General features: G+C 47.6%; 1 protein-coding gene across 1 annotated transcript in view; it reads right to left on the minus strand.

The window, feature by feature from the left end:
• Positions 1 to 24,931, minus strand: part of IntS2 (integrator complex subunit 2) — an 80,581-nt gene that overhangs the window by 29,785 nt on the left and 25,865 nt on the right. The window contains exons 11-17 of the mRNA XM_084598048.1: positions 24,693 to 24,888; positions 23,990 to 24,114; positions 21,964 to 22,219; positions 17,933 to 18,078; positions 16,145 to 16,317; positions 13,488 to 13,794; positions 1,291 to 1,404 (exon numbers count right to left, since the gene is read on the minus strand). Coding sequence (XP_084454174.1) covers positions 1,291 to 1,404; positions 13,488 to 13,794; positions 16,145 to 16,317; positions 17,933 to 18,078; positions 21,964 to 22,219; positions 23,990 to 24,114; positions 24,693 to 24,888 — 1,317 coding nt within the window. The remainder of the gene's footprint in view (positions 1 to 1,290; positions 1,405 to 13,487; positions 13,795 to 16,144; positions 16,318 to 17,932; positions 18,079 to 21,963; positions 22,220 to 23,989; positions 24,115 to 24,692; positions 24,889 to 24,931) is intronic.

Genomic DNA, 24,931 nt, shown 5'->3' on the forward strand with positions numbered 1-24,931 from the left:
GAGGATCGCCTACTATAGCAACAAGTGACTGCACTTGATAAAATGTGCTGTGTTTCAGCGCCGACACCGCATCTCCGTGGTAGATGGAGCAGTCTCCGCTGTTGGAACATGGCACTACAATAGTTCATGCTTAAAAGCTGCAAAAAAATTAAAAAAAAAAAAAACACGAGGCAAGCAGCGCGCGTCCATCGCTGCCACGCGGTGCTCGTGGGCTCCTGTGCGGCGGTAGTGGGAACAGTGGAGCACGCTGGCGACACAAGGCAGAGTCGGTTTCCTTGGGCAATAGTGGTGGGTGAGCGCGCACGCATGGTGAGCGGGGCGGTGGTGGCGGCGCCAACCAACACCGTGTTGCGACAACACGCGCGCTCCTCCCAGACTGATTCCTCCTCCACCCCTTTTCCCTGCTCCCTCGTAGGCACGTCGCGCGAGCCGCAGAGGAGGTGGAGGCTGCCGCCGCAGTTGCGCCGCACTATCAGCACGATCGCGAAACATCCGCTTCTATGACTTCAAATAATTATGATTTACTGTAAACATTTTCAAGGTGATTTCCCTTATATCAATTCTTTATCTGGTTTTTGTTCTACATTGTCCTTTTGGGTCTTCATGCGAAAACTGCATGTAACGAAAACCTGGATGTAACGAAAAATCGCGGACATTTTACAATTTCGTTATAACCAGGTTTAACTGTATAGAAAAAAGCGTAGTGCTGGCCCCTTTTGTTTCCCAGTGTCTCGTCATATGTTTAATTCACTCACTCATTCATTAACTTACCCACCCACCTACCCACTCAATCGCTCACGCACGCATGCACGCACAAGAAAAATGGTGCTGACAAGCCACACCAACAAGACAATGATGAAGTTGTTATAGTAAATACACCTAGGTACTTTGCTACAGCCGAAATTCATAACGTACACTTTACCAGAAACATGTGTAGCAGCAGCTCAATTTAATCAGTGAAAGAATGGCACCCTGAGCAATTCTTGCTAGAAAAATGGGGAGACTTTTCCCAATGCATTAGAAATGTCTCGGAGATGCTTGTGGCAATCCGCAGACCGGAAGAAATCTCAGCTTTACTCTGTACGTACACGTCAGTATAAATATGCCTGCATAAAAGGAGTTGATTCACATGACGTGCACTCCTTCCTTCTCTCGATTTTTCTGCTCAGCAGCATAACATGTCTGTGACCAATATTTAGGAGGGCTCGAACATAGCCGATAATATGTAATATCACAATCAATGTTACGTTCATGGCTGACGAAAAGTAGTGTTTACCGATGCCAACAGACCTGAAAGTGCACCAGTCGGACTAAGTTGGGATCAGCGATGAACATTTGGTGCAGGTGGGTGCAGACTAAAGTCCGGACTTCCCGAAGATCGGTCAGGAAGCCATCACTTGCATTCTGCACAGGAATCACGAAACAGTAAATTATCAAAAGCAGGAAACACGGGAATGCAGCTGCGCATTCGTTCTGCTAAGTGTAGTGCTCACCTGTACAAATGCTGTGAACAATGCCCCAGCACTTCAATGATGCCAGCCAATTTATTCAATGCACATGCTGATCATTCCTCAACAGGGCGAGAACAGTGCATTAAATTTACTGTGTGTGAGTAGCTTGTTTGGAAACTTAACAAAAGGCACTTTGATAACCTCCAGCAAAAAGTGAAAAGCCTCCTATGAGCAACAATAAACACTGAAACTACGAAACTGCCATAACAGTTTCATGTCCTTAAACACTCCTCTTGTCTCTTGAGATGGTATGGTACTTAGGCCTTATACTGGAGACACCGTAAGAAATTGTAAATTCAACTTAAAACATAAGAAAACATAGAGCAATGAAACCTTTTCAGCACCGTAAAAACCCACATATATTATCGTACTTACTCGCATAATGTACGCACCCCCAACGTTGGGCGTCAAAAATTGAAATATTTTTTCCTCAGATAATCATCGCAAAACCAATACAGTAAAAGCTCGTTAATTCAAACTCGAAGGGGCCGAGAAAATTGTTCGAATTAAGCGGAGTTCGAATTAACAGTCGGGCACCGGAATGAGCGCCATCGTGGCCCACTGTGCTGGCCGAGACCACATGTTGACTCATTACCATGAGTAAAGAGGACTAGCGCTACTGCACGTTTACGGAGGGCGATTCCGATAATTTTTACAATCGAGCCGCAACGGCAAATGAGCGGGACTAATCGGTCAGTCATGCGCCGCAAACAAGAACCGGAATGCATTCGTGTGAGTAGCGAGCTTCAAAACATGTTTATTTACACGGAAAAATAATCTGTAATGTGTGTTTGCTTGCATTTCTTGTGCCGCGACTCCACAAGCATCGACTGCAGCTTGCCCAAGAGTTCCAGCGCAGGATCCGAATTCTCATCGGTGGAGAAGTATCATGCAGCGAGATCGAGCGCCGACGCTACTTCCCATGTACTAGGGGGTAGCACCGGATCATCGCCTTCGTCGGACTCTTCATCGCTTTCAGCCGTGTTCGCCACCCGTGAGCCCTGTGGAGCACATGCAGCCGCGATTATATCTTCATCACTCAAGGGCCCAGACGTCTCCACGCCGTTGTCAACGTCAACGTAGGCTTCAAAGGCGACACCCTCCGACAAAGCCGCGTAGCCAGGGTCGAGCACGACGGAGTCATCATCAGACGAAGCCTCCGCTACCTCCACGCTGCATGCTTCTGGGGCATCACCGAAGCCAGACTTGCGGAAACAATTTTTGATAGTTTCCGGCTTGACGGTATTCCACGATGATGCCAGCATGTGGACAGCTCCAAGCAAATCGATGTCGTACGACTTGCCACTGTCCAAACAAAGAAGAAGTCTCTCTAGGAGGTGGCGCCTGTATAGCGTTTTTAACTCCAAGATCCATAGGCTGGAGCACAGAAGTCGTGTTTTTAGGCAAAAATGCCAAGCGGATTGCTGTCAGTCCACTCACGTCACAATGAGCTGTACAGTTGTCCACGAACATGAGAACATTCCTGTTCTGTGCAGCGAATTTCCTGTCTAGCTTGCCCAGCCAGTCGGTGAAAATTTCCTGTGTCATCCACGACTTTTGGTTTACGGTGTAATCAACAGGAAGCGTCTTGATGCCTTTAAAACAGCGAGGCTTCTCTGCCTTGCTGCTCACCAGCAAGTGGCACCGTTCCGTGCCCGTCGCATTTGCGCACATCATGACGGTGATTTTTCCTTTGCTTCTCTTTCCGCCAGCACAAGTGTCGCCTTTGTAAGTGACGGTCTTGTTGGGGAGCAATTTGAAATACAGCGCCGTCTCGTCAGCATTAAATACATCGATGAGTGCATAATCAGTGAGGAGTTCCTTCAGTTCCCTGGAGACCCACTGTTCACACGTTTCCTTGTCGACTTCAGCTGACTCCCCACAAATGTTTCTAAATGTCAGCCCGTGACGCGTGACGCGCCTTGAAACGCGACAGCCAGCCTTCCGACGCACCGAACTCGCTGATGCCCATTTGGCTGGCAAAGACTGCAGCCTTCGCAGCAATTATGGGCCCGCTTAACGAAATGTTCCGGCTGCGAACTTCTTTTATCCATGCCATTACGGCACTCTCCACTTCGGGATGGGCCGACGTCCGTAGCCTTTTGCGAGAGGGCTCCATAACGTCTTTACGAAAGGCAGCACTGATCGATTCCTTGTTCCTGAGATACGTTGACAGCGTGCTCTTCTTGATGTCATACTTTTTGGCTATATCTGTCTTGGATAGGACACCACATTCCACCTCACTCAAAATCTCCATTTTCGCTTTGAGGTCCTTTGCCGTGTATTTACCGCGGTTTGCCATGGCTGTCACAATCGATGAGTCGTCGCTGGCAAAGCGGTGAGGCAACGAAAACGGTAAAACTTGGACCACCGCGGCACAAACAAATGCACGACACCGACAACTGCGTTGTGCACACAACGTGACCGCAGGACAAGAAGAAAAAAGGCTTGTCAAAAGCACACCCAGCAACCGCGGTGCAGCCAAAAACCTGCAACGGCTTGCGCCGGACCGTTGGTGTGATGGAGCCTGGCGGCACCCGGCAGCGAAAACCTGCTACGGCATGCACCGGAATGCTCGCTGTGACTGTCGAGTGCGCACCTCGTCTCGCGCGCGCGGGCAGATTTGAAAGATTTTGTTTTTTGCGTCTTTAGTAATCTTTCTGCGCATTGTACACGATATGGGCCGACTTCTGTCCCTTTTAAATTTAAACCCCAATGTTCTAGAGTGGATTAAAGAATTCCTTGCTAACCGATCTCAGTTCGTTTCTATTAACAATCACAGCTCAGGCACCCTGCTTGTAACATCCGGCGTTCCGCAGTGATCTGTGCTCGGCCCGCTTTTGTTCTTAATTTACATTAATGATTTGGCACTACAAGTATCATGTAATATTCGCGTTTTCGCCAATGACTGTGTAATTTATCGTACCGTTACTAACATTTGTGATCAAATGGCCCTTCAGAATGACCTTACCTGTGTCCATGAATGGTGTAACAACTGGTTAATGACGCTAAACGCCAAAAAATGCAAACTCGTCTCATTCCAACGTCATCACAACCCCCTTATGTTTTCCTATACAGTTGCTAATTCACCCATAGAAAGCATTCAATCCTTCAAGCACCTCGGTGTAACCCTGTCTAGCGATCTTTCTTGGCGAACACACATCACCACAATCATATCCTCTGCCAACAGATCTCTAGGTTTCCTAAAACGTCATCTTCGTCATGCACCGCAGCACGTTAAACTTCTGGCTTATAAAACACTTATCAGACCTAAACTTGAGTACGCTAGTCCCATCTGGAACCCTCACCAAATTTACCTAACAAATGCACTTGAATCAGTCCAAAACCGCGCCATCCGCTTCGTTCATTCTGCATATTCGTATACCATCAGCGTTTCATCTCTGAAGAATATTTCCGGTCTCGAAAGCCTCGAAGCTCGCCGCCGCATAGCGAGCCTTTGTTTACTCCATAAGTTGTACCACAGCACTCTGAATCAAACACCTTACATTACTCATCCGACCCGCATATCTCACCGCACTGCACATCCGTTTCAGATTGCCCGGCCCCTATCTCGTACTGCAACTTTTTCAGGTTCCTTTTTCCCCCGCACTGCTGTGGACTGGAATGCCCTCCCCACCAACGTCGCCACTATCATGTGCCCATCTTCTTTTTTACATGCTATAACTACTTTTATCGTAAGGCAATGACATGTATTTATTATTGTTGTATATATTAACCCACCCCTTATGTAATACCCCCGGAAGGGGGCCTTTAAGGTGAATAAAGTGAAGTGAAGTGAAGTGAAGAGGAGCTGTGTGAGCCATGGGCTCCTAGTTCGAATTAACCGTTGTGGATACTGGCATGTTCGAATTATCGGGCGTTTTCTCCTATTGAAATACATAGGGCCATGCCGGGACCCGAGCGTCAGTTCGAATTAACAGAGTTCGAATTAACGAGGTTTTACTGTTCGGTTTTCTTCCTTTCTGAGCGCCTTCGCCTCGTGTCTGCGTGGTAAACGCAAACTTTTTTGTGCGCGCGTGTGCAAGCACGTTAACGTTGAGACTGGATGCGTTTGTGTTTTAAGGCGAAAGCCGTTCTATCTATGCCCATGGAACGAAAATCTATGCGCAGAAGCTGTGCCTGTTATCTGTGCGTCGCATCTGTGCACTGGTGTGCCAGTTGCAAAAGCGGACGTGCAAGGAGGGAGATTGATGGTACTAGGTAATCAATAAAAGTTATAGACATTGATAGAGATAATGACTAATGCTAATAACTAATAATGGTTAATACTGTATTTACTCGCATAATGATCGCACTCGCGTAATGATCGCACCCCTGAATTTTGAGCTCAAAATTCCATTTTTTAAATTCCCCGCGTAATGATCGCACCCCGAACATGGAGCCGCCTGGTGGTTGATCTGCAGTCATCCGGCAGCGAATGCATTCCGACGAGTTCCCAACCTAGTCTAGTAACGTTGGAGTTCCCATGATTCCATGCTTTGCGGCGTTCGCCATTTTGCAATTCGGCAGCGTCGTAGCGTGCTTTGTGTTTTTGTGCGAGTTTACGCCATTTCACCATGGGGCGGTATGCCAGTTACACCGCCGCGTTCAAGCTCAAGGCTGTCGACTATGCACTGGAGCATGGCAACCGCGCTGCTGGTAGGCATTTCGGCGTGGACGAAATGAGGATACGCTATTGGAAGAAGCAGCGCGAGAAGCTGATGGCTACGAACAAGACACGGCGGGCTTTCCGTGGACCCAAAACGGGCAAGTTCCCTCGTGTTGAGGAGGCGGTCCTAGAATACGTGAGGGACCTGCGCAAGGATGGTTGTGCAGTGTCATTAGAAATGATACAGACGCAGGCGCGCACAACTGCCAGGAAGCTGGGAATCGCCGCAAAGGATTTCCGCGCTAGCTCCGGTTGGACGACTCGCTTTATGCGACGGAATGGACTTTCCCTGAGGCGGCGGACGTCGTTGTGCCAGCGGCTCCCAGCCGCGTATGAAAGCAAAGTGATAGACTTCCATCACTTCGTCACTAGGCTTCGCGAAAAATGCGGTTACCTCATGTCGCAAATTGGAAACGCCGATCAAACTCCACTGACGTTCGACATGCCCCGGAATACAACTGTGAACGAGAAGGGTGCTCGGAGCATCCTCGTGAAGACGTCTGGCGCAGAAAAACAGCGATGCACAGTCATGCTTGCTGTGACGGCCGACGGGCGGAAGCTGCCACCATACGTGATCTTCAAACGGAAGACTATTCCGAAGGGAAACTTTCCCCTTGGCATCCATATACGTGCACAGATGAAAGGGTGGATGACTGCAGACCTGATGGTCGACTGGATCAAGACTGTTTGGGGAAGAAGACCAGGAGCATTTCTGCTTCCCTCGCTTCTGGTTTTGGACAGTTTTAGGGGTCACCTTGTGGACAGCGTGCGTGCCAAGCTGAAAGAGCTGAGCACATACATTGCAGTCATTCCTGGCGGCCTGACTTCGCTGCTGCAGCCTCTCGACGTGTCTTTGAACAAACCGTTCAAGGACAACGTTCGACAACTTTATGCTGAGTGGATGGCGATGGGCCAGCATGATTTGACGCCGAGCGGAAAGATTAGAAGGCCATCCGTGGAGATGCTGTGCTCGTGGATCACAGAAGCGTGCAGCAGTATCCCCGACGAGGTAGTGGCTAAGAGGCTTAAGAAGACAGGCATATCTAACGCTTTGGATGGAACGGAAGATGACTTCCTGTGGGATTGTGAAGATGCTCCCAGCGACGACACTGCCGTTTCCGATGAGTCGTGCAGCAGTGAAAGCGAGGATGGCGAGGATTCAGACTTTGATTAGAGTACTGACGAAAAAAAATAAATGGACATTGTGCACTCCATGTGATGCTTAATGTGCGTGTTTATTGCGAAGGTAAGCCTTACTCAGCTTTTATTTTTGGTTGTAATCGAGATATATGTTCTAAGACGTCTGACCTGCAACTTGTTTGCGTTTTCGGTGCTCAAAAATTTTTTGTAGAAAATTTACCCCGCGTAATGATCGCACCCCGAAATTTGCGTCAGTATTTTAAAAAAAAAAGTGTGATCATTATGCGAGTAAATACGGTAATGACTAAAATGATTTGTAATGACCAGTATATCAAACTACGACATGTAATGACCGCAATTGATTAGAAATGAGTAAAAGTGCTTAGCAATGTGTGGTAATGACTATAATAGCTAGGCATGACTCAACATTACGGTTAATGACAACGAAATGATCAATATGTGAAATGACATGTAATGACCACTGCTGATTCTAAATGCGTAACCTGCTTTGTTATGAGTGATAAGGGCTACAATGACTACGCAGGCAGACTCATCATGGCTGAGAAACGACCAATATATCAAACGACGACTTGAAATGATGAACTGTGGCAAACGATGAGAGGCAAATGATAGGAGAAGGGTAGGCTTTCGCCGTCCTGCGCTTAAGAGACATCTAAGAGACCCTCTAATTTTATCTGCTGAGCTCGCTTCAGGCAGACAGCAGCGAGGAGTGGAAATACACTCGCTTCCTCTGAAATGAAAGCGACGCTGCGGTTAAAAAGTCCAGATGCTGAAGCATAATGCCCTATCAGCTGCCATTGAATTTGCTACAAGGGACAGCAGATTGCACTTATTGGTGATTAATTATAGGTTAACCGTGCAAACAACGCGACGGGAACACAGGAGAAGACGGCATAACCGCCCGCGCTAGTTGTGTCGTCCTCTTTTCCTGTGTTCCCGTCACATTGTTTAACCTATTTAGTTACCAGGGAGCTGGCCAGTGAACTAGGATTTTTAACTATGTGTTGTGAAGCAGATGAACACGATGAGGTAGCACCAGAAGCTTTTCTCGCAGGTTATGTTGCGAGGACATACAGTGAAAGCTCGTTAATTCACAACTCGTTAATTCGAAATTTTGGATAATTCGAAATAGTCATCGTGGTCCGGTCCGCAGTGCATAGAAGTCTATGCGCGTAACAGCTCGTTAATTCACTCAAAAATTGGCGCCGCCACCCATAATTCGAACTGCGCGCCGCCAAGCGGCGCTGTTAAAAACCATCATTGGAAGCTTTCACGGCAGAACGATAGATGGCACAACCATTGGGGCGCCGCTAGGGTGCTGGAACAAGTACTAAACAGTCTTTCCTGCCGCGACTCCTTCGAGGAACGACGTTTTAGTGTTATCGACCACGGTTTCGTGTTGCATTTCGTGAGCCCTCGTTTTGCACGCCGCTTGTTGTGAGCTTGTGTCCGCGAGATGTGTTCGCGTGGGAAATACTGTGCCAAGACGGTGAAGGAGAAAGTGGCTATTTTACGCGAGGTGGATGAACGGAAGGCCAGCAAAGTGGAAATCGCGAAAAAGCACTGGATTCCACCAAGCACGTTGTCGACGTACGTCCGAAATAGGAAGGCCATCGAGGATGCCTATGAAGCCGAAGATTTCGCCAGCAACAGAAAAAGGCTTCGGTTAGCCAAGTATCCGGAAATTGAGACCGCTGTGATCATGTGGGTGAAAGAAATGAGAAGCGCTGACATTCCACTGAGCGGCCCAATTATCATGGCGAAGGCGGCCGATTTCGCCCTGCGCTTGAATGTGGAAGATTTTGTCGCCTCCGAAGGATGGTTGCACCGCTTTAGAGACAGACATAATCTTGTCTTCCGGGTGTTGTCTGGAGAAGCCAAAGAAGTGGATGCAGAAACTTGTGCCACGTGGCGAAGCGGTGCTCTGCAGCAGTACTTAGAAAGCTACTCGGCACATGATATATTCAATGCTGATGAGACGGCTTTGTTTTATAAGCTCCAGCCCGACAGAACAGTAACATTTAAAGGGGACAGCTGCGCTGGCGGCAAGCGAAGCAAAGAGCGGATTACTGTTCTGGTCGCCGCTAATATGACCGGGACGGAGAAGGTCCCTCTTTTTGTTGTCGGCAAGGCACATAAGCCTAGATGTTTCAAGAACATTAGGACGCTGCCGACGGAATACTCCGCCAACAGCAAGGCGTGGATGACGGGCGAATTGTTTAAAAAATGGCTCTTGAAATTCGATCGGAGGATGGAGCTAGGGAAGCGTCAAGTTCTCCTCATTGTGGATAACTGCTCGGCACACAAAGTCGACGCCGAGCTGAAAGCCACAAGGCTCGTCTTTTTGCCCGCCAATACGACTGCGGCCTTGCAGCCGATGGATCAGGGGGTGATCAGAAACATCAAATGTTTCTATAGGCGCCACATGATCGAGCGCATGACTTTGTGCACTGGAAACCAGAAGACCAGCACCATCACATTGCTCACAGCAATGCACATGTTGGTGCGTGCATGGGAGCAGGTCACGTCGTCCACAATTGCAAACTGCTTCCACCACTGTGGCTTTGCTGCCGGAAGTATGAAAGAAAGTGGCGACGATGGGAGTCCGGAGCCTCTGCCTGCGGCTGTGCGTGCTGTGCTGCAGGACGTCAGTTTTGATGATTACGTTGGAGTAGACAGCGATGCAGCAGTGTGCGGTGCCCTAAGTGATGAGGACATTGTTGCTGAAATTGTTGGGGAGCAGTCTGTCCCAGAAGAGGCAGAAGACGAGGACGACGACGAGGAGCAAGAGCCCGTGCGTCCATCCGCGGCAGAAGTTATGGGAGCGCTGAATGTCGCGCGCCTTTTCTTCAGCTTTGAAGAGGGGGAAGAAGACTCCCTGCGTCGCATTCGCATGCTAGAAGACCGAGTGAGTACGGTAGCCCTCAGAGAGAAGAAGCAGAAGATGATAACAGACTTTTTTGCTAAATAAATGTTTTTCGTGCCCTCCGGGTATCAAACGCCTTCATTTTTGCTCACTTTCATTAGTTCGAATTTTGGTTCATTCGAACTGGCCTGGCGGCCCCGTGGAATTTGAATTAACGAGCTTTTACTGTATCAGAAAAAGCTATGAAGGTTTTTTTTTATATATAAGCATGCACTAGTCTGAGTGGCCTTGCAAGTAAAGGAGCCTGTGCATACAACATTTGTTTATACTGTTGAGACTGTTTGAGCCGATGCGATAAAACGAAAAGCCACATTCCACAGAAAATCCGGCACCCGCTCTGTCGGCGGACAGTCGGAAAAAAACCTCTGTGGTAAGAGGCACTTTAGTTGGTGATATGGCCAGACACCTTTGGCACACTGAGAACACATGACATGGTTAATGTGGCAGGAGCTGCCAAACCAGAGAGAGTCAATAAGATGTAAGGGTGAAATGGGAATTATTGAAAGCGGGAGGACCCTTAGATCCCAAGTCAGGCACACTATACTCCTATAGGGCACGTTCGTACGGCTGCGGTAAAGAGGGGCTTTATATAGCTATGTGTAGGGTGCTATTTCCCATAATGTGGTGACTTAAGGCTGCATTCTAATGATATGAGACAGAGGCAGTAATTACGGGATACGGTGAATAAGCAGGTAGCAAAGTGCGGGCACTCTAACGAGGCGCCTCAAAGAGACTTAAGAACCCCAAGATTTGTTTATCACTACCAGGTTGTTGCTTAATTTATGCGATATTTGGTAATGATTTTGAGGCGACATGTCAGTCGAGCAAGAGCCTGTTGCAGGAAATATAGTCAACTGGACCAGTTACAGGTTAATGAAAACCAAGGACAATGGAGTCTTGATATACCCCGCAAAGGAAGTAATCAAGCTTTGTCAGCTTACGCGCACCTTCATTAACAGGATGATGAAGTCTGAAAAGGTCCGGTGAAGTAGCAAGCTGTGTAAACCTTTGGTTTCATCATTGTTTTCTCACTGTACACAGTACCTGCAGCTAATCTATAAAAACAATGATCGTGTCCATGCTAAGGCGCTATGCAAGTTATCTTTAAGTTGCTGCCCCCACTGATAGCGAGCTGGGCTGGAAACGTCAACTCAACAGTGGAGCGATGTGTATGGCTATGGCATAAACCTCTCTCAAGAAAGGTTTTCCGTCTGCGATTGGTAATTTTCTTCCTTTTCTTTTACGTGGCCATTAAATAAGCGTACTTGGCTACTTGCCGAATCTCGGCTGCAGTTGCGCTCTGACGCGTGAACATTCTTGTGATCACAGCTAATAGTTTCACAACAGCAACACACGACGCGCGTTCTTCCATTGAAAATTACGAACCAGCAAAATTGTATGGGTTTGCGAGCAGCCAATAAAAATATTATTAAAAACTTTCGGCGCATATATGTAGCACCTTGAGGCAGACCGGCTCTATCAAGCGCGCTTACTTTGTCCGGTCATGCAAAATGAGGGAAGCCATGACGGATAGCGTTCTGTCGTACAAAGTTTAAGGTCTCCAACTGAGTCGAAGATCCCAGGTTATCATCTAGATTTATCCTAATAAACATCTTCATATTTGCACCGTAAAATTTGTCACAATGAGATAGAAAGGTTGGTTACATGCCGCATTTTCACGGAGGTTGCTCATAGTAGGACGTTTTTTTATTGGATAGCGCTGGCAGCTTAGAACAGGTTGACATCAATATGTGTATAAAAGCTGTATGCAGGAATGAGTAAATGGTATGAAAATGACACATGGAATTCGCGACACAGTTAAGTGGTTATGCATTAAGCTACCATGGCAGCTGAACAGCTTCGAATTGTTCACAGCCGGGTCACATTTTAATGTGACGAACAACTGGATGCGATGCAACATCACGGTAATGTGAGCTCTCCATTCGAGTGGTCTTCAACCACCGTGACTAAGTTTTTCGGGGTACAATCCAGTGTACATCCTTGCCGAGCAAGCGCTAAGTGCTGACATGGTTACACTAGACATGACAATATATACTAATTCTTGTTGCCAAATTGTGTGAAGCGGAGCTCTTATATCCTTAAAATAAAGCACTTCTACCACGCCTACGCCTCCCTCAAAGCACAGCCAGGCGCAGCTGTCCCCGAACAGTGGTGCCGCGGCGGTGGCGACTGGAAGTAGGCGCCTCCCGCCGGTTTCGGGCGATGTAGCAGGCCGCACCTAGTGCGCTTCCATCGAGCGGCCGTGACAATGCACTCTGGCCGAGGAATTTCGCGAATTCATATCATTCCGAAATTTGTATCAACCGGATTTGTATCAGTGAGATTTTACTGTATATTTATTTGCACCACATTTTGTGGTTGCCCGTGAGGCGTACGCGCTGCACACTTCTGCGTCCAACGCCATTTGTTATTGTGCTGTACATAACCGCGAGAAGTACGAGGAGGCGGCCAGACTGCACATCGCTGGCATTGCGATCGTTTTCCACGTCATGAAAAGTTTGGAGTGGCGGATGGCCATGAGGGCGGTGCATGCAGCAGGTGTGCACGAGCCGCTCATTGTAGACTACTTCGCGACCCCTAGTCGTGCTGTACGCATTGCAAGCAGTGTATTATGAGTTAGGTGGCACTTCTCACCACCCCGCTAAAAAAGGGGATACTAATATTTATCTATTTATTTATCTAGCAGTCTGTGGCGCCACTCAACCGGCATTTCGCCATCTCTTGTCATGCTCGACGCGCCGCAAGAAGTGCGCGGAGACACGCAGTCCGCACGTCACCAATGTCGCGATCGCCTGTCGCACTGTGTGCGCCGCGAGTGGCGAGCTGTGACTGCGCGACTGTAACAAACCTTCTCGGCTGTAGATAGGTCTGTGTGGCTGCCTTTCCTTTGCTTCTGCATACTTATTTTCTTTCGCTTTGATGATACGAATGTTCGGATAATATGAATGTTCGGATGATACAAATTGTTTTGCGATCCCATAAGATTCGTATCGCCAAGGTTCTACTGTATTTATCCCGTATGTTTTAGCTGCTTCGAGTACAGTTTCCATGGTTCTGTGAGGTAAGCCTCAACAAAGTTTTACCATACTTTAACTATGCATGTGCCCAAGCAACGTATGACCGCATTTTGCATCCAGATGCAGCCCATGCAAAACCAAAAACTGATCATGCATGACTCTGTGAGGGAGGAGTGCCTAACCTTCTCAGCGTCAGTGGGCAAGCAGCATTCAAGCAGAATCTGGACGGCGGCACTCTCCTGGGCAGCCACCAGGGCCAGACGTAGCTCCTCCCGGTCCTTCTCGGCTTCAGAGCAGCCCTTGTCCGGTGGCACCGCCCCTGCCTGCCCTGACGTTGGAGGGGCCAGGGGTGGACCAGGTGGGAGTGGAGGGAGTGCCAAGGGGGGAGTCACGATTGGGTGCTCCAGCTGATGATGGCTGAGGTGGGTCCGCGAGGCCGCCAGCAGGGCACGCAGCATGTGCAGCACCAGCTCCAGCACAGGAGCACACCTACGCACAACGTGGGATGCAAATTAGCACTGAGAAAACACAAGTAGGAACATTCTGGGGAGTCTGCCTAATTAAATGCAAGTATTTTTGCACAAAAACCATGTTTAAATGCAGTTTATTGAGCAAGTATGCTTGATGGCACAGAATTCCATGAGGAATAGGAAATGACAGCCCCCAACCTAGTCTTTCAAGAAAGATATTTTGGGCATCTGGCTGGGCCTAGTAGGCCATTATTGCACTTCTCATACAGTTTGAGAGAAGACACGTGGCATCCGCTCTCGACAAATGCCCTGGTACACTTCACTGATGGCTCAACACACACGTGCTCCAACGCCACCAGATGTTTATTTCGTGTCAGTCCCCCCCCCCCCCCTCCTTGTTCACCCGCTCGAGCAGCATCTGCCCCACTCACATGACCTCAACTGCACTAAAGGTGTGCTGTCACTCCATGACGCTGATTAACAGCCAGCACCCTCCTGTACCGTTGCTTGGAACTTCATCCTCCACCGCCACACTGTCCTCCTACTGTTTGGAAGCCAGTGCTGAGGTCACTCTTAGCTTCAGCATCTGCCTACTCATTTCCACTGAACCTGCAGTATGCAGGGATCCACTGAAATATTATCCTATAGCCTTGGGCGCAGGCAGATGTAAGGAGTTCAATTGGTACCAGAGACTGATGCAGGATTTGAGTCCATGAATATAGTACACTATTTTTTAGGCGGTTTCCCACAAGTGTAACAAATTTATCCCCAAAGGGCCACAAGTTCAAGAGTGGCTGATGTAGAATTAATGTCCTAAATGTAACCAGAGGGTAGCCAGAGAGTAGTAAAAGAAAGAAACTGGAGAGCGGATATCACCACGGCTGCAGTCGAAGTTTGTGCTGACACAGATCCTTCAGTGCACGTGTGAGTATAGTTTCGATATTCTGACCAGATGCATGTCACAGTAAGTTGTCTGAGCCCCCTAATTAGCCCCACAGATTTCTTCAGTATTAATGCAAGTATACCGTCAATATCAAAGGGACCAACTAAGTCTACGGTATCAGACATCTGCTAATTTCAAAACTATATTTCTAGTGCAGGTAAATTTAAATGGGCTCCCTAAGAGAGGCCGTGCATAGGTGTGATCTGCAAAGCAAATGCTGGTCAAAATAGCCAAAATAAAGCCTGCATAGCACACTGCAGCGTCGCTTGTGCACCTCTGACGGGCAAACAATGAAAACGGATGCCCCCTCTGTGACAGTAATCTGACCACTGACCACATAGCACTGGCTTCACGTTGCAGACCGCCCCAGCCCACAGCTGCAGCCATTGGTGGCATATCAACCAAGCAACCGAACCCTGCTGTGTGCCGTTTTGGATGCCGATTGATGCCACCATGTATACACCTCTCTTTGATCCACATGATTCTGCGATTCTTCAACTGCAGCCTAGCCATGCGTCTTTTGGTTTTTAGTGCTGTGAAGCATCCCTGGAGGGGAAGCAGCCATGCGTGATGAAGCTCCCCCACTACCACCTCCCACCATAAAGGACCCTGGCGAGGCCCTCATAATTAATGAACCAGTTCTGTTTTGACACTCTCAGCAAAACATACAAAAAAAAAGCACTGATGGAAACATGAGGAATGGCCACTGTAACCACTGCCCAGTCACCAAATAGTGTATTTAGGTACTCGAATGTAGCGCAAGATTTTCTTCATAATTTTTGGCTCTCAAAGTCTACCCTCGCATTATAATCGAATACTGAAATTCAGTTGACCAAAAGCAGCATAGGGACGCAGCCTGATGGCTCTGTCACCCCTCGGTTTCGGTTTCCGCAGGTTTATGATGTTATGTTGGCAATATGGGTACCAGGGAAATCAAATCAGCCAAATCCCAATTCATCCAAAGTCAAAACATTGCGTTTTTTGCTCATAGGCTCAGAATCACGGTGTCACCTTCATCACGCGCTTGTTGTATCTTCGGCAGTGGATTAGTATGGTTACTTCTCGTTTCGTACAGGTGCAATGGAGTACGGTTGGTACGTACCAATATGAATTCAAGAAGCAGTGGGTGGTGAAAGTGACCAAACGATGGTGCCCATGGAGCTGGCAAGGCATGTTCTCTGCCCATCACGTGCCACAGTTCAGCTGAAGCCCAATGCCTGCCCTTCCAACGTCCTTTTATGAGGTACCATAAAAAGGCATACAAGGTGGCCAGTAAGCAAGTGGAGGTAGATTTGATCCTCCATAGATGGCCCACTTTTCTTCTCTACCACGAAGCTGTTTTCCAAGATAGACTGATTCTGTGACGCCAGAGCATATGCAAGGCGACACTGAGATCAAGAAGTTAGAGATTTCCAATGAAACCTGCCTGAAGACACGAGTGTCACAGCGCAGCACGTGCAGTGGGTCTAAGACGAGGTCATCCAACGTGAGGGGCCGTACCCGGCATTGCAGCCGCAGGGCATTGGCTGTCAGCACCCACAGCCGTCGAGGAAACACCTCGTTCAGCCGCCACCATACCTGCTTGGTTCGCTCCATGACCTGAGAATAAGCGAAAACAAAAAAAAACTGACCGAAATCCTTCACACTCAAGCGCAAAGGAACTAATGGTTCTTATCACTTACTGCACATTTTGGCTACATATACAGTAGTAGAAAAGCTGGAGCCAGGTTGTATAAATGTAGTGTACAACAAAACTATTCTTTGCTAGCTCAATTTGAAACTAAAATATAACCAGCAAAGCACGCTACTAAACAGGCTTCATGCCAGTTTATGCCAAAACAAATCAGTAGTAAAGTACAACTACCAAACGTACACTTTGTTTCAAAATGGCCAAAGATGTCCGGACCTTTTAAAACTACTACGTATAGCAGAATCTCAATGATAGCAAACTCGTGAAGCTGAAAAAAATATTGTTATAATCCGAAGTTCACATCAGCCAAAACACACTCCTCGTGCTTGGTGCTTTTGCAAACAAAGTTGATTTGTAAAAGCACAAGGAATGCACAAGGAACTGTGGCCAAGGGACACCATTCATTCACTTGTGGCAATGTGTGGGCCACGTAATGTGTGGGCCGCATGCAATCGCTCACTGGTTGTGCGCATACCGCACAACTGGTGAGTGCAATGTGGATGATGTGCGAGACACAAGGCACCACTCACTGCTCACAGTACATACCATGTGACTGACGGCTGCCAGCTAGCATTGTGCGGGCAGCCCTCAGTGCTTACCGATCTGGTTTGGTTTGGTTTAGTTTATGGGGTTTAACGTCCTAAAGCGACTCAGCTCATGAGAGACAATGTATTAAAGGGTTTTAAAAATTTTGACTACCTGGAGTTCTTTAACGTGCACTGACATCGCACAGCACATGGGTGTCCTGCTTTTCACCTCCACTGAAAAATGATCACCACGGCCAGGATTCGATCCCACTTCCTTGGGCACAGAAGTCAAGCGCCGTAACCACTACGTCACCATAGCGTGGTACTTGAAGATCTGATCAGGTTACTCATTCGTATTATGCCTTTTATCTAAACTACAAAGACCGCAAAATTTCCACTCAATTCTTCTGAAGTTCTCTCACTCTTTACATGACTCATGTGCTTAGAGTTGCACACTGTCAGAAAAGCAGTGAGATGCTCCTAAAGGCCCACACTTTCTTTTCTGTCCATCAGCCGCTTACTGTTGGCTTAAATATGGTTTGCGATGCTTGCTCCACCTGCCTTCCTCACTGCTGCGCTCCCATTAGCACCTGCTGATTGTGACAGTGAGGAAATCCAGCCAATGACAGCTATTGCGCCATTGTGATACGAAAGCAGAAGGAATGGCATTATAGAACACGGATCAAAAGCAGGTACCTCAAGTAGGCATAAGAAATGGCAAGAGCACATTGCAGCAAAACTACAGCCCCTTGCTGTGTGCAAGGCTTTTACAGGCAGACCAGATGCTGCTCAGCATGTGACCTGAAGAATGGAAACGTTCACATACCCCAATAAAAATAAGCATTCAGTGACTCCCTTCCATGTGCTTTCACCTTAACACCATGTTTACTCAAATCACTGCAGCGATCTAAGCTCTGAAAAGTTAAGAGCACACAAACGCACCCCAACCAAGTAGGAAAGAAAAAGACTGGAAGCAGCAAATGAGAAATAGCCTTGCCTGCCGGGGACTTCCTTCCTCCAGGAGCAGAGACAGGTTGGAGACAAGTGGCTGTGCATAGGGCCACAGCTGGGGCAGCGGCAATGTGTTCAGGCGATCCAGCTGGGACATCAGGTCAATGGGGCACTTGTGCAGGCGAGTGAACGCTGCACAGCACACAGTAGGAACAAAGTCAGGGGGAACACAACAATGCACTACGACACTCGCACTCATACAGCTGCACAATGGCCCAAAGGCATTTGATAGACAAATGCACAATGACGACTTGACGATTATCATCTTATCATGTGTGAGTGTGATGCAACGTTGCTAGTATTCGCTGCTGGGAATCGATTCCAGATGCAGGTGCCACGAAATGGTATCATTCCAGTTACATAAAGGTTTGCCATCGTGTTGGAGAGCTGGCGCCACATCCATGGCACCCACCCTTGTGAAAAAGGAACTTCCCTGCATCGGCACTGCACCGCGGCATTGATGTTAGTTGACAGCACCAGGTCTCCAGGCTCCCTTCCTGGCATTAATTCCAAATGCATGGTCGACCTTCTGCAACACATCTCTATGATCTTCACCGAGTGCACCTGCATATCCGTGCTGCGCAAATGCACCAGTCAGCAGCTTGTCTGTGCAAGTGTAGACTTTCATTCACTGGATCCGTACCACATTGGAACAGAGTGCGATATCCTTGTTGCTTCCGTTTCACTGTCTTTTGGATGGACCACACGGTGCGCAATACTTTTTAGCATTGATGGTGACCCGGTCCTCGCTTCGTCCAATTCATTTGGCACTGACCGCTTTTTTGTTTTTCTTTTTCCCAAATAAGAGTTATGCGTTTGCGCTTCCCACACGAATATTTCATCATATACTTCTGCACCGTGCGACACTCCATCGCTGGCACGCAGACGAAGCCTCATGTAACAGAGGAGTTGATGAAAAATGCAGAGCAGCAGCCACGGACACACAAGCTACCCAGCAGTCGAGAAAACATGCGCGAATGAGGCGGGAGCAGACGACACAAGAAATGGCATGCTTTCCAGCAGCCACTCACAGGGCAAACTGAGCACCACGTGACTAGTGCAACCAATCAGCAACTAGCAGTAGCTCTGAAGAGGCCATCACATTATCGACGTTTGTGAATTAATTTTTTTATCGTAGACATGCGGTTCTGATGGGAGAAGTAATGTGGTGAAAAAGGCTTTCCAGTAGTACCAATTTTTTCGCGATTAGCAGTGCGGGCGCAGAATTATTGAGCTCGGAAGCGGACATTTTGGCCAGTTTTTTGCTACTAGTGGTCTAAAACAATTTTTAGGCTCACTTTGAGGCTGTTTTCAGCAAAATTATTTTGTGGTGAGATTGAAAAGTCCTTGCAAATTCTAGATTTGATTTTTTATCAAAGTTGATATTTTGCAACATTTTTGTCACCTTATCATTGTGTAGCCCACTAAAGTAAAGTGGTTGGCTTCCAGTCCCGCACAGAAACTGCATCAGTTGCCTAAAATTATTTTTTCAATTCATGGAAGGTCAGAAGAATATTGACACATCCAATATCATGTTGTTCTTCTCCGGTTAGAACAGAAGACAATGGCATGATTTTACAGAAACACTATTTCATGAATGAACAAATATTAGTATCCCCTTTTTCTAAGAATGATTCCAGACTGGAATAATTTGACGCAATAGAAAAAATTCACTAAAGATTTTTAATGACTACCTTCAATTTTCTTCCTGTTTTCCGTTTGTACTTTTGCAAATGTGTTTTTCACGGTAAATATCCCCCTTTTGTGGTATCCAACATTCATGTATTTTTATATTGTGTGCCCACCATGATAACATTTCGTAAAATATTGCAGTATCGATACATAACTGTAGTATGAAAACTTTGTACACCCGCAGTACTTTGATGCCACTTTTAATGTCCTCTACGAAGCACCGTGCTTCTTTGTTAGTGCTGTGAAAAGACCACTGAAAAGGTGAAAAAATTGTCCGTGTTTTCTTGGAAACATTAGGTGCAGATTCTGACGTCATCTTTCTACAATGTACATGGTTAGGCAGTCATGCGAACCGTCGTGCGGCCAAACAATTTGGCATGATCCCATTGTCATGGACACTTTGCCCCTGTTGCCATTTTCGCAAAGAAGTAATGTGTTACTGGTAATGAATTACATAAAAAACATAACTAAATTACCCGAAATGCTACTATTTCAAAAAGTAATCAATTAATTAAAAAAGTTATGCAAAAATGCAAGTAATTCCAAGCATTAATTACCTGCACACAACTCTGCAGCCGTATTAATCAAAATATTTCAAAGGGCAATAAAGAAAAATGCAATCCACTTCGTATGCAGGAGATGCGAGGTTCAATGAAACTCTTCGATTACAGTGAAACCTTGTTATAACAAACAGTTGAAAAATTGGAAAATAGTTCGCTATATCCATAATTCGTAATATAAAATTTCGTAGAAAATACATGCAAGAACAGCAAAGTTCAATCAGAGAAGGCACAACAACTGGGAGGGTGCCTACTTGGGTCACATCCATTTATTTACGTGCAAAGAACTGCGTTATTGCGGTCTGCTTTTTTGTGTTGATCGCGTTCGGTATCACTTCCTGTTCCACAGTTTGCAAACACTCAGCAGGGGCAAATCCGCTGCTCTTAATAGCACTGCAGTGGCGGCGCAGTAAATCCAATGCAGCAAGCATTTCTTGTGAAGTCGAAACGTTCTCATCGTCTGCAGGGTCGCCTGGGCTTCGTTTGCGGGATGTTTAGAATCTTCCATAGCGATTTCGACGTCCGTCAGTACAGCCGTGGTCACCGCGATGTCGCTGCTGCCTACGAAGTCCTCTAGAGTCATTGTTGCGGGCACGTCACCAACAAAATGCGAAAAATCGTTCCAGGCCTCATCGAACTGGCGGAGCTCTGCTTCTGCTTTGTCAGTATCGTCCCCGTCATCACTTGATGCATGGGCCTCTGCTGGAACAAAACCTGCGTGCGTGAAAGCAGTTGGCAATTGTTTCGCCTTTCACGCTATCCCATGCCGCTTTAACGCTTCCAGCAAGTCGATCTTCAAGTCCTGCTTCATACGAAGCCTCACGAGAAGAGTGTCAATCAGTCTCCTCTTGTAAACTGCCTTGAAGGCCCTGATTTTATCTTTAGCTTGGTCTTTAACGTCACTGCTGCTCTTTTTTTCACGTTCACCGCCATCACAGCACAACGCACACCCGCGCACCACACTCGACACGATGAGCGACGCAGCCTCCATCGAATGCTACAATGGCCACGCCGCGACGTCACTGCTAACACTAAAATGCAAAAGACGCAAAAACCAAAAAAGCAAAAGCAACATTCGATCGCACCGCTGCCGCCACTGCTGAAGCGGCACTGTCAGCGATTCGGAGATGTGAATGATTCCTCATGGCTTCCGAGATCACCTCCGCGCGCACAAACACGCGCGCCGGGGTGGGTGATCTTTGAGGCCATGGATTTCTTTGGCTGTCAACTCTCAAGTCACGGGTCATCATCATTACCATATTATCTCCCTGCCGCGAGCTTCTGCAATCCATATTGACATCGACATCACCTGCCCCGGCTAAACTCTATGCCCTGCTACAGTGTTCTAGAAGGCTGGCTTTGATAGGCGACTGCCAAAGGCATGCGAGTAGTGGCATGGCTGGCGTGGTCGCACGCCATAGTTGCGGCGCTTGTGTGCTCTCTGCTTAATTTTTCGTAAATTGTCGTCGAGCATCGTCATTTTAGCACGATGGACAAACACATTGGTAGCTATACACGGCAGGCATTAAACTGAAAGTAGTGGAGCTCGGAGTCGGAAAACTCTGCGAGTGGCAACTGAATGGTAAATAAACGCCCCATATTCACTGGTTAGTCTGTTTTTACTTGAAACAAAAAATTTTCGTATGTCGCGTGTATGAGTCGCACCCCGAAAATTGGCCCTCGAATCTGGAGAAAAAAGTGCGGCCCTTACACGCGTTTATACGGTGCATATATATATTAGAGAGAGCTTCCATGCATGACTGACCCTGCCCAAGGCTTGGCACGGTGCAGGGCGCCCGTGGTCCCAAGCGGGGCCCAAAGCGGCGATGGGGCAAGGCGGTGACTGCAGCAGCCCCTTCACCATGCAGCCAGTCGTCCACCATGCAGAGGTGTGGGTGGTGCGATGCCAGCAGGCGCAGCAGAGGTGGAAAGAGACCAGCATAGCGTTCTTCCCGCTGTGCCCGCATGACCAAGTACCGAATGGGCAGCTGGGAAAGCAAGTCGGCTCCATACCGCTTCACCTGCATGCCAAAGTGACGGGATGGAGTAAAGACAATAAAAGGAAACAGAAAGGCAGCAACTTCTTCCTCGTTTTCCAAAGTGTGCTTCTGATCTCGTTTTGTGAGGCCCTACATGTTGCTCAAGCAAACAACTATTATCTTCAAGCAAACATCACACACAATAAGTGGTGTATGGATGAAACCGCATTTGACAAAAAGAGTGACGACCTCATCTCTTTCAGCTATCCGTGTGTACTTTGCAAAGATTCGGGTTTTGTACAGTTGGTACAAACAGTCACAAAAACAGTTTTATGAATACAGTCGAACCCGGTTATATCGAACCCGGATATATCGAATTTTGGTTATATCGAACTCACGGAATATCCCCTTGAAAATCCCATGTAAAAGTATAGGAAAGCCAGGTCATATATCGAACTCAATTTCACCGGTCATTCCATATATCGAACTCCGCCCCACGCACTGGAAAGTGTGCCTTCCCCAAAGACGATCGCATCACCCTTGGCCGTTTGCCGCGTGACATTTTCAAGTCACGTTATCGTTTCCCGCGGGCCAGCACGTGATGTTTGCAAGCCATATGTGTGGGTGTGCCCATTCTTTTGGCCGAGCTATCTGTCTCCTTCAGCACGCCCATGCATGCGCCAAGCCAGCTCAGCCCATTTTCAGACAGACCTCCGACGCTTTCCCCACAATTCCATTAACCAATTAAATTTTACTCTCTCCCTTTCTCTCCAGCGTGTGTTGCGAACCCTCTTGCGCAGCGGCTGCGGCTGACGTGCTGACGTGGCTATGGCGCCTGCGACGTTAAGAAGCAGCAGCTTTTTCTCTCTCTCTCTCTTTCTTTTTTTTTTTTTTTTTGCGAGTCATCCATTCTTATCGTTGTGCTGTACGTGCGGCGTAGCGTAAGATATGGCGGCTGCGGTTGTTTAAAAGCAGCAAGTTTTTTTTTTTGTTTTGTTTTGTTTTTGTTTTTTTTTGTTTGTTTGTTTTTTGTTTTTTTTTTTTTGTTTTGTTTTTTTTTTGCGGGAGTCGTTTATCTTTGCATGTATGAGTCTATGAAAGCACACAGTCAGCTGCTGCGATCATGACGGCCGCCCCAAGCGGGGCGTGATAAATCGAACCAGGCTTGTGTAATCACGCCATCACGGGCACTCTGCCAAGTACGCTCCCCGCCACCCCAGCAGGAGCTATCAAAAGATAAACACGCCCGACGTTATCACTGCCCATCTTGGCACGCTGCCAAGAAATGAGCTGTGGATGAGACGACCGAAACGGAATGACGCGCGAAAACGCATGCATGCAAGGAGTGACGCATGCAAGCGAAAACGCTCGCGATTTGTTTTGAGCTGCCGCTGTGGCTTGAGCGACAAGAGGGACGCAGTTCCAACAAGTTTGAAATCTTTCGCTCTGTCGCTGCCGCTCGTCGCTGAGATCGCTCAATCGCTTGCATGTGAGCGAGCTGGCCTTAACGCTTCTTTTTTCTTTTCCAAATTCTGGGGTGCAAAAGTGGAGGGTGGGTTCATTATGCGAGTGGGTTGATTACGCGACAAATACGGTATCGTTTTTTCGCACCGTAAGTGCCGTCACAAGCCGATTTCGGTATATCGAATTATCGATATATCTAACTATTTCGCGATCCCCTTCGAGTTCGATATATCCGGGTTCGACTGTATATGTGCACGACTACAGGGCAGGCATTTCGAAATGCAGTCTGCTCATGCAGCTCTTTCGATTCATTTTAAGTTCAAGTCTCTGCATGGGCACAAAACACACCTTACGGCCAGAAGAAACGATGGCTTTCATGTTGTTCAAACGAGTATCTTCGTACAGAAGCAGGTAGTACAGCAACAGCAACTGAGGCACAGTCATGTCACTGGCATCCTCTTTAGAGCTCGAACCTGGAATGAAGCCACTAAGATTAGGCACCAAGATTCAGCCCCATATAAGTCTAAATAAAGGTAATTTAGTAAAATGTGTACAAAAGTAAATGTCACGGGCAGTGGGACCTAATCAATCGTTTTGTTAGCTCGTAACCCTAAAGTGTACAAAAATATAATTAGCACGGATAATTGATCCGAGGGGTTTGAAAATTTGGATTCTAAACTTTTATTACAAGAGACACCATTTCACATCACCAGAATAATGAGCCTATATTTTATGTAAAGTATCTCATTATGGCGGTCTATACTGAAGGCACAATATAACAAGGAACACCATCACAGACTGATCTGACAGTTAAAAGCACAGCTCCTGCTTTCACCATGGTTGACTGCATTTCCTGCTCGTCTCAATTGATCCTGATTGCTATCACCGCACTCCCACTGAAATCATAAAGCAGAGCCAGCTTTAGACCTTGCCCTAAAGCACTGCGAGTGCCCCAAGTAATGCGATCTGTGCAGTAAGCGGGACAGATAGACCCCCTCCTTCATTGCTGAGCAATTTCCACCTAGTCTGCCACCATCACATGGAGCAGTACCGTCTTGCAGAGCGGTGCCAAACATGGAGGCTATCTCCTCCTCGGAGAGCGGCTCATTGGTGGTCTCCTGGGCGGAGCTCTTGCAGCTGGGCACAATGACCGAGTTGACGTACACCTCCACTAGTGCCGGCAGGATGGGGTGCAGCGGGGCTGTGCTGGCACAGATTTGCTTGAACACCCAGTCCTTGATGCGCACCTGTGTTACCACAATGATGAACAGGTGGCACTGTCAGGGGGTC

This window comes from Amblyomma maculatum, chromosome 3 (assembly GCF_055883805.1).
Source record: "Amblyomma maculatum isolate TAMU_Amacu chromosome 3, ASM5588380v1, whole genome shotgun sequence".
NCBI lineage: Eukaryota > Metazoa > Arthropoda > Arachnida > Ixodida > Ixodidae > Amblyomma > Amblyomma maculatum.